The sequence below is a fragment of the Lacerta agilis genome, chromosome 5, assembly GCF_009819535.1.
Source record: "Lacerta agilis isolate rLacAgi1 chromosome 5, rLacAgi1.pri, whole genome shotgun sequence".
Classification (NCBI taxonomy): domain Eukaryota; kingdom Metazoa; phylum Chordata; class Lepidosauria; order Squamata; family Lacertidae; genus Lacerta; species Lacerta agilis.
The window spans coordinates 11,605,718-11,619,405 of NC_046316.1; the positions used below are offsets into that span (position 1 = coordinate 11,605,718).

General features: G+C 43.2%; 1 protein-coding gene across 3 annotated transcripts in view; it reads left to right on the forward strand.

Moving 5' to 3' along the window:
• Positions 1-11,793, forward strand: part of NDST2 (N-deacetylase and N-sulfotransferase 2) — a 75,908-nt gene extending 64,115 nt beyond the window's left edge. For 2 of the 3 annotated variants that reach the window (XM_033148582.1, XM_033148583.1), the window contains exons 8-15: positions 4,098-4,280; positions 4,823-4,919; positions 5,956-6,079; positions 6,802-6,976; positions 7,135-7,305; positions 8,234-8,343; positions 10,084-10,186; positions 10,285-11,793. In XM_033148582.1, the coding sequence (XP_033004473.1) occupies positions 4,098-4,280; positions 4,823-4,919; positions 5,956-6,079; positions 6,802-6,976; positions 7,135-7,305; positions 8,234-8,343; positions 10,084-10,186; positions 10,285-10,410 (1,089 nt within the window). In that variant the 3' untranslated portion in view covers positions 10,411-11,793. The remainder of the gene's footprint in view (positions 1-4,097; positions 4,281-4,822; positions 4,920-5,955; positions 6,080-6,801; positions 6,977-7,134; positions 7,306-8,233; positions 8,344-10,083; positions 10,187-10,284) is intronic. The other variant, XR_004426584.1, reaches the window with a different exon arrangement.
• Positions 11,794-13,688: the final 1,895 nt, after the last annotated feature.

Consider the following 13,688-nt stretch of genomic DNA (forward strand, 5'->3'; position numbering starts at 1 on the left):
TGAGCGGCAGACTTTGGTGTCTCAAATTTCAACAGCGCCCTGTGCAGCGCTACAGTTTGGGACCCTCTGCCTGTCGCGCTCTGTTCTCCATCATGGTTGTGGTGCCCCCTCCAGCTCAGTGCCCAGGGAGCTTGCACCAGTCGTGCTACCCTAAAACCACCTCTGGTGCATGAACTGGATACTTCCCATGTCAACTACAATTGTATCCATTCATTATGCATTAATTAGACAAACATGTTGGTTATCCCACAACTTTCCCTCCTTTCATATTTCAGATGTGGGCACTGCATACATATATGGGAAAGATCTTTATTCTAATGCACAGCTCTTAGGGTATGCTAAAATTATCATATTAGCAGTTTTCAGTGCTTTTATCCCCCACTCAAATGTCAGGGAAGTTTGTGGCTATCAAATTGACATGTTTTAGAATAGTAGCAAATATTCCAATAACGATTATTTCTAAGTTAAGCCTTGTATTTGTTTAAATATAACACTCAAACCACATTGTGGTTTTCATATTGATTCTTTTCTAGATGAATGTTTCATCTCAAATACTTTACAGCATGTAAAATTAACACAGGGTACATTTTTGGGTGTGGGTGTGTGCAATAAACTTGCTGTATCAGATCCCATCAATTTAGAAAACTTCCCAGAACATTTTAAAGAAAACTTTCTAATTCAATTTTTCCAGAAAATCCCTTAAATTGCTGAGCACTCTGTAGCTTGGCAGGATGCTTTAGATGAGATTCCTGCATTGCAGTAGGTTGAACTAGATGACTCTCAGGGTCCCATCCAACCCCACAATTTTATGATTCTATGATATCATCGCTGAAAGAGGATTACTGATGTTCCCAGCTAGCTACACTTGGCAAGAGGACAGAATGTATTACGGTCTCCCAATACCTCCTCCCAGCCTGATATTTCTGTAAAAACAAGTCAGTGAGCAGTTTACTTTACACCAAATACCGAAAAGCATGTCCTGTGTCCCCTCAACTCATCCTACTCCCTAGTTGTTGGCCTTGGTTTGCTCTCCCCTTTCATCATCAGTGCAGTCCGTGAACCGATTGCTTTGCTTGCCAACTGACTTAAAACTCTCACTCCTTCCACTTTAACTGATAAAGATGTCCCACCTAAAATAAAGAGCGCCAAACAGCCTCTCCTCACTGATCCATAACAGATGTTTGAATCCCTGTGAGTATATGCAGAAGTGTAAGAGTTGGAGTGTGTGCGCTTATGTATGTTTAACTCTGCAGTATAAACACAGGATGTTTGATCTCCTGACTAGCCAGCAAACCATGATGTCAGCAAATGAATGCAGCTTTCTGCTCCCAGAAAAGGCAGCCATTGCATATCTTTGCTTGTGTTTCCCTGAAGCTATAGAGTTGCACACCTCCTACTTGAGCCCTCCAGTTCCTTCTGCACCAGGCTTATTGCTCCTCTATTTTCAGCTCGCTGTTTTAATTTCTGATTGCTACCCTTTCACACTTGGGTTTTTTAACATCTCCAGGGAGAATAATTGAGTTCAGTTATAGGGAATAGTTGTGGCTGCTTAGATGAGGTGGGGGCAGATCTTGGGGAATAAGATCAGACTTGCCTGTTGGTAACTAGTCTGAATGGTTGTCGGGTGTCGTTGTCAGATGATAGGTAGACAACAGTTGCCACTCTAAGTCACTAGTTTGGGAAGGTATGGAACGGTAGCACTGGTGAGACCGCAGTAGGTACATCATGGCTTTTAGACAGTCAAAACAAGCCTGATTCAAACTCTATATATTAAGAGAGAAAGAATGATTTATCATTATAATTAATTAATTAATTAGTTTATTAATATACTGCTTATATGCCAAACACCATTCAAAAGTAGTTAACAAGGCTAGTCTGGATAGCAGCTCCAATTCAGCTGAGTGGCTCAGATTCCAAGGAGCCTAAGTTGTTTGCCAAAGCTTCTTCATCCAAAATTCCTGCCTCTGTGGAATGGAGCATGATTATGTAGCTAGGGTTAGAGACAAAAAGAGGGGAATTTAACTTACACTGAATTTTAAATCCCTTAGCGATGACATGCACAAGAGAAGGGCACAGAGCCAGCATAGTTCTTGTAGCTGGTGCCACAACAGATACAATACTCCATGTTTCACAATGAGCTCAGTAGTTTGCGCATGAATAAAAGTACAGCACTGCCAAGAGGCCCCAAGACCAGTGGTTTGTGGATCAGCCACCCTAGGGAGTCCTTTAAAGCAGTTTCAGATGTTGGATTACAGGTTCTGTGACTGTCATCCTTGACCATTGAACGTGCTGCTTGGGGCTCATGTGAGTTGTAGTCAATTCAAAGGCCACCTAGTTTCCCCATTCTCTGGCCTAGAGTAATCCAGATCTTTAAATCACTCAGGCTCACTTCTGAGAGGCAGCGGTGTTAATGCGAAGACCAATCTCCTGTCCCAAGCCCAGAGATTTAGAAAATCAACTCCTCTCCCAAACATGTTAGTGAACGTGATAAGGCAACGAACTTGGGTGATCTCTCCCCCTAGGTGTGAGGCATTTAGCCAGAGCTGCTAGAATCCCAGAGGCCCTCCATGAGAAGCTGGTGCCTTCCCCCTCCAGCCTCATAATATTTTAGTAATTCTTTCTCTCCTGGAAGCTACTTGTCTGTATTTTAGCACTTAGATGGAAATGCTGCCATAGCGAGTTGGGTGCTCTTCTTTTCATGGTTTGCATGGAGCCTCCAGGTCAGCCTCTTGATGCGCTGTGTGCTCTAGGGTGTCAAAATCACTCCAGCCCTGAAAGGTCAGAGCTGGAAAGGAAGCATCTGGCAGCAGACCATGCCGCACAGTCACACCAGCCTCCTCCAAGTGCAGGAAGGCTTTTGCTGCTAGTTCCCAAAACTTGTTTGGAATTCTGTATTAAGGTGATCACATTTGACGGGAAAACTGGAAACCAGGGGGAAAGACATATTGGGGTTCTCCTTGTAAATGATGTACTTGATCTGCCTAATGCCAGACATGGCCTGCCTGCCAGAAAATCAGTCACTGTAATCAAACTGAATACACGACCTTGTTAATTCTCCTTCCTCTCCTCTATCCAATTTCCTCACTTGATAAATGTTCTTTTACTAGGGGCCAGCTTCTCTGGGAAGTGTTACAGATATCTGTTCTTCCCGCACCAGACTTCTTAATTAAAGAGTTAACAGTTGTTGTTATCTGGTGACTGTCACTTAGGCACAGATTGTAGACACCTGGTTTTTTTTAGCCAGGTAAGAGGTTGTGTGTTTAAAAGGAAAGTTCTTTGTCTTCATTTAACCGCATATCTGCTTAGGAGCCACATTAGTTTGCAGAGACTGAGTCTGATCATGAGCACCTGGTATCACTAAAGTCGTTTTTGGAATTCAATCTGGCTAAAAAATAAAATAGAATTGTGACTGACCGTAAGTGCTAATGCACTACACCTTATAAAACAGATGTTTCAAGCCTCCAAAGAGCAACCCCCCCCCCCAAGTTTGGTGGCATCCAAGGACTTTGTGGTAGCCAATGTAAGGTTAAAGTCATGTCCTCAGACAGGCTTCTTTGAGTTTAGCAGCCACCTGGTTTGTCCATTGTGGGAGCTTGCTGAACCATTAATTGTCCCTGGGAAGTGATATTATGTTGCATGTAAAAGGACATTTGCAGGATTCCTGAGGAAAGCAAAAACTCAGATTGCATGCAATCTTTAAATGCAGATGCTTTGTAGTCCTGCCCAGTGATTTCAAATGAAACTTTTGCATCATTATTGTATTGTGGATTTTATTGTAGTTAGCCACCTGGACATTCATTTATTTTTATAGAAAGGCAGGTTATAAGTGAATCAAATGAATAATGAAAATTAAAGAACTACAGCTGAGTATCCAGAGAACCTGCAGAAGAGACCTGAATAGTGTCAACAATGGAACTATGGATTTGGAGCAATGGGTTGTTTTCATTTTTCACACGAGAGCAACTGCTGAGAGTGTGTAAGATGCTCATTGGCCAATGCTGCCCCTGCAGAACAAGAGTGGAAAGCAGATAGAATTTTCCAAGTGATACCAATCTTTTGACACTAACAAATGCCCCTATTTCCTCCTTTGTTTGTAGATCAGCATCTTCATGACCCACTTGTCCAATTATGGAAACGATCGCCTTGGGCTCTACACTTTTGAAAGCCTCGTTAAATTTGTGCAGTGTTGGACCAACCTCCGTCTTCAGACTCTGCCACCCATCCAGCTGGCCAAAAAGTATTTTGAAATATTTTCGCAGGAAAAGAACCCTCTGTGGCAGGTGAGATTCCTGAACAATTTCCCTTCAACCAGCCTGCAGCTGAAGTTTTTCTCAGAGCTTTTAATATAAATAAAGGGCTTCTGAGGAGAGTGGATGTGAATTGGTTGCTACAGAAGAGAGAAGTTTGTATTTCCTCCTATTGGGTCTTAAGACCTTAAGTGGGGAATACGCAAAGCGTAAACTAGTGGTGGTTCTGGGGTCTAAAATGCTGTATGGTTTTTCTGAACAGAATTGGATACCTTTGCCAGAATTTTATGCCCAGTTTTTTACTTCCCTTTTCCCCTTTCCTCGGGCATGTCTTCCTTTGCTTGCTGAAAGCCCCACCCAGTTAACTCCTTCAGGAGACTGCCACAATACCTTTGGCCATTTCATCCAGAATAGAGCACTGATGCCAGCATATACCCTACGACATATGCCAGCCAAGCTCTTAATGTGCTGTAGACCATAGTGATTGTGCCTGGGGTAAACACGAATGTACTTCTATCAGGCCTGATTTAATTATTCCCCACATTACCTCATGTGTGATTTTTTAATTGATGTAGAACCCTTGTGATGACAAGCGGCATAAAGACATCTGGTCCAAAGAGAAGACATGTGACCGGCTTCCCAAGTTTCTCATCGTTGGTCCTCAGAAAACTGGTAACATAACCCACTGGCCGCCATGGTCTTTCCCCCCTGTTAATATATGTGTGATGTGGCCTTTTTCTTTTTGTGTTGGAACATGATGGGGGGAACCTGCGGTCTTCCGGGTGTTCTTAGAGTCCAATTTCCATGAATCCAGGGCAGCATAGCCAGTAGTCAGGCATGATGGGAGTTGTAGTTCGAGAGACGCAGGTTCTCTGTTGCTGCCTTAAAACTTAGCAGGGAGCTGATTTAGGTCTTCTGGGAAATGTCAGGTGGTGTGGGGGAAGCAATTCCAAGTTGTCAGTTGCCAAAATTGTCATCTTAAATTTATCGGGGTTGCCTGTTCCACCCACTTAATATTAGATTCCAGAACTGGCAAGCTGAGATAAGATGTAGAACAAAAACGAGTAGGCCTTTGAGTGTAGGAAAGGTATAGTGGTGCCCTCTACAGGCTTGGTTGTGTCAGGTTTTAAAGGATGTTCTTACTGACCTATGCAACTGAGCTGCATGATAACGTTTCAGTATCAAACTTCATTTTGGTCACAGACCAGCATAAGATAAAACATATGGATGAACTGAACACATAAGACTTAAAACTGGTAAGGGATTAAAAACTAGTAATTAAAAGGTGATTATATCATACTTTACTTAAAAAGATAGAAACAAGGACAGTTAAAAGCGACTATAAGGGAAGGTGTGTGAAGGAGCACAGGTCTTGCATTTTGGGCCTAGTTTGTGGCTTCGTACGCTTCAGATCTTTCCACTTTAATCAATTATATTGCAATTGGCTTCAGAAAGAAGCCTTCTCCTGGCAAAGCACACGCCCTGCCTAGTCCAATGGGAATTGCCAGAGTGGCTGAGGGTAGTGGTTATATTTGGGGCTTTCCTTAACAGGTTGAGAAATATGGGCAACAGGGCTTTGGCCCAGGGCAAACAATTCTGTGTGTCATTTTGGTAGCAGTCGTGCTAGTACCAGCTTATGTTTCAGAACTTTTTGCTCCCAGACAAATCCCTCGCAAAGCACTGTTTTGTTTCCACTGTGTTGTTTCAGGTACGACAGCTGTGCATTTCTTCCTATCCATGCACCCAGCTGTTACCAGCAACTTTCCAAGCCCCTCCACCTATGAAGAGATCCAGTTCTTTAATGGACTCAACTATCACAAAGGAATTGACTGGTAAGTGTGGACTCGTGTGCTCACTGATTTGCCCTTGCTCTTTCCCACAAACGTTCAGTGGGATTTTGATTCACTCGGGTTAGGCATTCTGACCATCATCAGAAACCTTTCAGTGGTATTAAAAATCATGATTTGTGCAGGTTTCGGTCAACTTGGTTGCCGTTGGCATGATTTGCTTTGCCTCCTAATGTTGTATATGTTAACCTGCATTGATTTTTTTTTTGTTCAATTCTCTATTTAAAGGTTGACTGAAGTAAATGGTATGGTAACATTAGTGAACAGTAGTTTATTTGGCTGGTCTTACGGCTGCCTTTGTTGCAGCTCAGTTAAATCATGAGGCAAACCCTGGCTTCAGCCTTAGTTTGAGTCTACCATGATGGTTCAGGACTTGATTATTCTGATTGACATAACAAATACATAAGATTAATGCATGAATGAGGGCAGAGGGAATTCATCCTCTTAACTTGCTCCTGCCACTGTGATGTGTGCCCTTACCTGTGGTATAGCTGTGTCATATTGAGACTGATGCACACGCAACACTGCCAATCACTGGGACCCGAGTTGAGAGTGCGAGTTGTGTTAGCAGAATACTGTCCTTGTCTTCATTCTCTTTCATTCGTGTCTGAAACTATCACTTCCTTCACGTTCGCATTGTGTCATGCCCATCACCATTATTACACATGCCTTGTTCTCATGCTCTCCCGATTTTCTTCACATGACAGGTACATGGAGTTCTTTCCCATCCCCTCCAATGCCAGCACAGATTTCATGTTTGAGAAAAGTGCCAATTACTTTGACACCGAAGTAGTACCCAGGCGGAGTGCCGCTCTCCTTCCGCGAGCCAAAATAATTGCCATCCTGATCAACCCAGCTGACAGAGCATACTCCTGGTATCAGGTAATTCCTTACGAACTCCTCCTGGCATCACAGCAGGACCCAGCTGGTGGGGTCATTGGGATGTGACAGTGCATGCAGTATATAGATATGCTGCCTCGTACATGAGAAAGAGCTGCTAATTCACTCATCTCCCTCTCTCCCCCGTTACCTGCTTGTAGCACCAGCGTGCTCACAACGACCCTGTGGCACTCAACTACACTTTCTACCAGATCATTTCTGCTGGGCCCCAAGCCCCTCAGGAGTTGCACAACCTGCAGAACCGCTGTCTGAATCCTGGATTGTATTCCACTCATCTGGAGAGGTGGTTGATGTATTATCCTTCTGGACAGGTACAGCAGCCTTTGGGTGTGTTTATAATCACATTGTTATGCAATTCAGGTGGATTTTGAAGGGGAACTTTTATATGCTTTTGATAAACCTTTATATGTTTGATTTTGTTCACTCCTAATGAGTATCTTATTAGCTTTCACCTGCACAACAGGTAAACCTGGATCCTGTAGCTGTGTTGGTCTCGCAAAAATGAGATTACAGGATTTTTATAAAAAGCATATTTGAGCCAACTCAGTTTAAAACTTGAAGTCTTTCCAACCTTACGAGGTAGAACTTCAGGCATTAGAATTCATAGTGGAAGGAAACAAACAAACTACTGTGCCTTTTGGCTTTCTGTGTTAGCCACCAAGGATGCTCGCCTGAATTTATATGGGCTAAAAGTCTGTAGTGAAGCGGGAGCACATACACAAACTCTGCATGCAATATTCCCCAGTACACTGGCTCCCCTCAGGTATTTGTGTATCAATTGTGAAGGTTTAAAGGTGGGTGTTACGTTAAGTTCCACTGAACATGTTTGGAAGACTCCACAGCACTGGGAACCCTGCCTTTAGCATTTCTGAGTCCATGGAGGCTTCTAAAGCAATTTCAGTGGAAAGTGTGTAAAGGCCTTCATTTGTCCTTTGCATTCAATGCATGAAGGCTGGGCAGGGCTTGCATGTTCACCTCTATCAGCTACACACTTTTAACCCTCATGACTTCAGGCAAATGCCTGAAAATGCAAGGTGTTGATTGCTGCAATAGTAGTAAATGTAAGTTAAAGAAATGCCGCTCACTTATGCCACCCCTTCCAGGAATAGAAAATAAGCAGGAGAATTGTCTGATAATAGTATGTGACTTAAGGTAGAATCTCTGCTTTCTGGGCTTCTATCTGTTACCTAACATGATTAGATTTATTCTGAAACCTTCATTGTTTCTCCTTCAATTCAGGTTCTGGTTGTGGATGGGCAGGAACTCAGACAAAGCCCCGCATCTATCATGGAGAACATCCAAAGGTTTCTGGGGGTTACACCACTGTTCAACTATACCCAAGCACTCAAGTAAGGATTGCATGCCTGCCTTTACTTGTGTAAATACATTGTTAATGTTCTGAGGCCCCCATACTTCTTCAGCAGCTTTCTTCTCTATGATTTGGACTGCTGGCAGTGTTTCCATTTACTGTTGCTGTATTTTTGCTTTACGAGTTTGACTTTGTTGTATGCCACCTTGAAGACCACTGTGCATCGCCCAGGACTGGTATGAGGGGCAGAGCACGATGGCAGCTTCACCCAGCAGTGTATCGTGGGTAAAACCAATGCCGCTCCTGAGCCTCTCAAGAGCAGCGGCAGTTTCACCCACCCATGATTTACTGCTATCACGCTCGGCCCCTCGTGCCACAGAGGGAGGAGCAAGCTGCATCAACAGGCCAATACAGCTTGTTTATCCCCCAGCTTCTTTAAACTGCTCTACTGAGGCATGGGCGGCTGTGCTCTCTTCAGCAGAATAGTTCAAAGAAAGCCTCTGGCTTGAGCAAGCCCTGATGTGTTGCTCACAAGCCAGAGAGGCTTTGGGGTGGGAGGTAGGAACACACTGCGTCATCCGAGGTGAAACTGCCTCAGTGAGAGTGGTGGCAGTTTTACCTGGCTGGGCCTATGCAGCTTGTTCCTTCCTCCATTTCAACACTGTGGTGTATCGACAGATCGCGATGTTTGGCTGGTGATACATTGCAGTGTTGAAAACCTGACATCGCCCAGCCTTAAAGTAATCTTATGGTTCATGGGAATCTACCCTTCTGACATTAATGCCAGGGCTTCCCTCACCAACTCCTCCACTATCTGTAGGGCCAAAAAGGGTTTGTCCCAGGAAGCGTCTTGGATTTGAAACCTCTAAAGTCCTCCTTTCCCACAATAAGCTCCCAAACCAGAGAGGTATTTAGTCATGTTCCTGAGCATGACTAAATCTTTCCCTCCCAATGTTTTCCATGTTAAAAGAAATTTAAAGCTGAAAGAAAGGACGCAGAATAAAAATGTTTCTTTGCCCTTGCTTGCTTGCCTGCATGCTGCTGGCTCAGTCTTGTAGGGCTCTGGATAAGGCATTTGTATTCTCCGCCACCATACACACAGCCTTGGATTGCACTGTAAATACCCACCAAAGCCCTAAAGCTTAAAGCGCTGAGCCATAGCTATCAACCTCTCCCTGCCACTAGAGTTGGATTTGGCTGGATGTCGGTGATAAATCAGACCCCCTATGAAGCTCAAGACAACAGTTTAACTTAACCTCTTGCCACAGTTCACATAGGAACATTATTAGGATTCAGCAATTATAAACCTGCATCATATGCTAATGCAAATCATGCTACTTTTTGTAAGCCAGTAACTCTTAAGCCTTGGATAGAAATGCATTTGCGAACTAGTTCTGAGGGAATCTGGTTTGCATTAGTAACAAAACCATGGTGAATACCAGGGAAGAGGAACGTTGTACCAGTGTGGTACACATCTCAAGTGTGGCTACCAATTTGGAACCTGTGATTTTGTAAGGAGCCAGCATTAGGTCTGCACCAGATCACCAAACTATTCTTGCAAATTTTGAAACACGAGTGCTCGTGCACTTGTGAAATATTAGCAAGGCATTGCCAACAACAATTAAAAGTTCATCTTTGTTTTACTTTTTTGTGGAAACTGCTTTCAGCCCCCTTCCTCTAGAAAGCAAGCAAAATATTGGAAAGCTATTAGCCTAGCCCTTCAGATTGCTCCAACTCAGAACCCGTGGGCGCAGTATATAAAGCAGGCATCCTTTTTCAGGTTTGATGAAGTAAAAGGATTTTGGTGTCAAGTTCTGGAAGGAGGGAAGACCAAGTGCCTGGGGAAAAGTAAAGGAAGAAAATATCCAGACATGGATTCCTCAGTGAGTAGCCAAGTGGGATTCATCTCAGTAATGTGATTGGGAGGGATGGTTGTGAGCGGTCCTTCATTAACTCTGCTCTCGCTTTGGAACTGTTGCAGTCCCGCATGTTCCTGGCAGACTTCTATCGCGAGCACAACATTGAACTATCCAAGTTGATGAACAAGTTTGGACAGCCCCTTCCTACATGGCTCCGAGAGGAGCTGCAAAATTCTAGCTGGAGCTGAAGTCAAGGGTGCTGGTGCCAGTGCTGCCCAACATCTGGATATGGGAGCCACTGGGGAAAAATACACACTGCTGCCATCTGGAGGAAACTGGAGGCAGGAGCAGGAAGTGTGCTAGCCTGATTATAGACCATGCACTTTCACCTATTAATGGTTTGTTACATTGGAGAGATGCCCAGAGAACAAAATGGCACAGGCCACTGTGCAGTCATGGCCCTCTATCTAAAAAAATTAGGGTGACTGGCACAGGAATGCTTCTGTGCTATAATTCCCCCGTGCCAGAAAGCCCAGAGTAGACTCCACAGAAAAACAAAAGCATGCAACTGTGAAGGCTACTGGGAAATTCCCTATTTATGTCCAAAACACTCAGGATGCTAGCAAGTGAATGTCTTAATATTGTACCCTTATGTGATTGTTAGGGTGGTGTTGCTAATAATGGACAGCAAGTTTCATTTATCTGACTGCAGCCTTAGTTATTTCATTAACCCTATTCTAGCGGAAAGGGAAGGAGAGCAGGGAAATGGTCAACAAGGCAGCAGAAACTTGCGTTAAGTTCTCATGGGAGAGAGATTGCTATTTCCCCCCTCGTGTTAGGTAAGGGGGGGGGGAGGGAAATAAGATGGTGCCACAATTCATTCATGAACTATAAAAAAACAGTGTTCACTTGTAACTAATCAGAAGAGTCTTAACTTTCAGCTGGGGTGGAAAGTGGATTCAGCAATCTCAAATAGGCTATTAGTTTTCATCTTAACAAGGCTGAATGAGATGGACTACAAATCTGTGTTGTCAGTTCAAATCACTCATTTTGCCTCAAATTCTGCAGGTCGTGGGTCTCCAGCCAACTCTTTAATCTCAGCATTTCCTCATTTACAACCACTATCTATGTGAGTGGAGAGCTACAGCAATCCTGCCCATCCCTCCTAACATGCCTTATGTAGAGTGGTCCAGCAGCTGCTCACAACAAGTGCCAGGCTCACTGAGGGATATATAGCGCAGCTGATTGGGGCAGGAAGAGCCCTCGGGGAACTCAGTGTGCCCACTCCAAGAGGGGGAAAGTGATTTCAGCCAAGCTTATACATGGAGCCTTAGTTATTGTGTATTTTTAATTGTCAATTTACCATTGTTTGTAAATATATAATATGGATTATATAATATTTCATCCAATGTGTCACCATGCAGAGGGAAATGTTGTGCTATCAAAAATGGAACCAACAAACCTAAAACCCTGTGGCTGAAGAGAGAAGCAAGTGCTGTGCTTCCTGCACTGGATTCATGTATGTCATTCACATTGAATGATAAGGATAAATTCTTGGCTCTTGCAGCTGAGCACAATGTCTAAATAAAGGTTAGACGTAGCATTTGGAGTCAATAAATGTACTTACTTTATTTCTCTGTGACTGTAGTGTTCGGTTATACCACACCTCCACAACAGCCAGCTATGAACGTACAAGGAAACAAAGCAGCTGCTTCAACACTGCATGGCAGAGACAGCCCTGGACCACACGATGGCTAAAAGGGCTATTTTACTTGTGTGCATGTGCCAAAAAACATACTAGGCTTTTCACACAATAGGTGGCCAGATAACCTGCACCATCTGCTACTTCAACTAGCTCAATTTTCTCTCTCCCTAAATGGAAGGGGCTTTCCTGACACTTCAAACTGAGTTTCTACAAATGAATAAAAGAGGAACTCACCAAGAACATTTCCCTCGTTCTCTTAGAATGGCAATGGCGCCCACGTGAGAGGTTCCAGCGAGTTCTGATTAAAGCCACCTTCTGTGGCCGTTAGATGTCACTTCTCTCCAGACAGCTAATTAGGATTGTGAGGATCTGAACACACCAACTTCAGATAATGAGTTTCCTCAGGAAACAGTCGTTTACAATGGCAAGATGCTGATAATGACATCAAGTTATATCTCCAAATTGAGAGCATATGCTAGTTGCTGATAACATACACATATGCTCATTTGTAACTGAAAAAAGTTAAACTGCACAAACAGAGAAGTGTCACTGCACTTGTACTTAGAGCAATACCACTGAGAAAGGCTGCACAATTCCAAAAAGGGTCCAGTCTATAATCACAAAGAAACAAGACATTTCATAGGAGGAAGCAATCTAATAGACAGTAGGGGCCACCAAAAAACAATTGGAACTATGACATATTAATGATCCACCATGAATAATGTGCTCAAACAAAAGAGGAAAAGCTTAACAAAGAAATCTTTTATGCATGCCCTTGCCTTACCTACCCCATATTTTGCTTTTATAATAATCACAGGCACAAAAACACTTAGACGGATGGGTGCATATTAAAACCGGGCTGGGCACTTGCTATGGAAAGTGATAGACAGACATGGTACTGATCCTGACCTGCTAGATGCAACTACTGTCAAACCACTCACAGTAACCAACTTAATTTGAAACGTGCCAAGAAAGTGTGACATATCATTTCGAGAGAGAAAACTTTGAAAAATTAAGAGGATTAATGGAAAAGACTGAAAGGGAGACAAAAGAGCCACACTGGCAGGAATCTGCCTAAAACCACATAACAGGACTGCAAACAGAATGCATAACACAGATGTCAAAAAATACAAACCCATTCAACAGGCCAAGGAAACTATAAAAAGGCAAGGCAGCTTCCAAGAGTAGAAATCTTGCTTATTGGAAGCACCAACTCTGCCAAAACAAGTATTTGAAAAAATCTTTAGCAGATACCAACACCAGGACCTTATAGGGCAGAACCACCAATTTTGGGGGGGTGGAAAGCACCATGTCAAACAAGTCACAAAAACCTAGGGCTTCTTGATAAACCATAAGTCAGTGGATCCAGCTAGCATACACAATAACTCCTATCAGTAAAAACAGCCTCCTTTATAGTGCAAGACTAGGAAGTATGCAACGCCACACCAGTTTTTTTATGGGGGGGGGGGGAATAATCCTATCTCCTCCTTGCCTTACAGGGCCAGTAGCCAAACTACTTTACTTGAAAAATTAGTAGATAACAGTATCAAAGCTACTAATAGTGAAAGGAAGAATCAGAACTACCAGAGTGGGAAGCTGTCAGTAAACAACCTAGAATTTTGTGAGCATGCCTGTGTTAGAAATAGAATGCTTAAGGGGGAGAATCCTTGGTCTGATTTTACTATTTTTGTTAGTAATATTATTTACTGTATTCATCACTTTATACAAAAAAATGCCCCCAAACAACTTAACAAGGTAAATTGCAAATAGGTAAAGAGCAATCAAAACAGGAAAGGTTAAGGAGGAGAAACAATGTCAGGA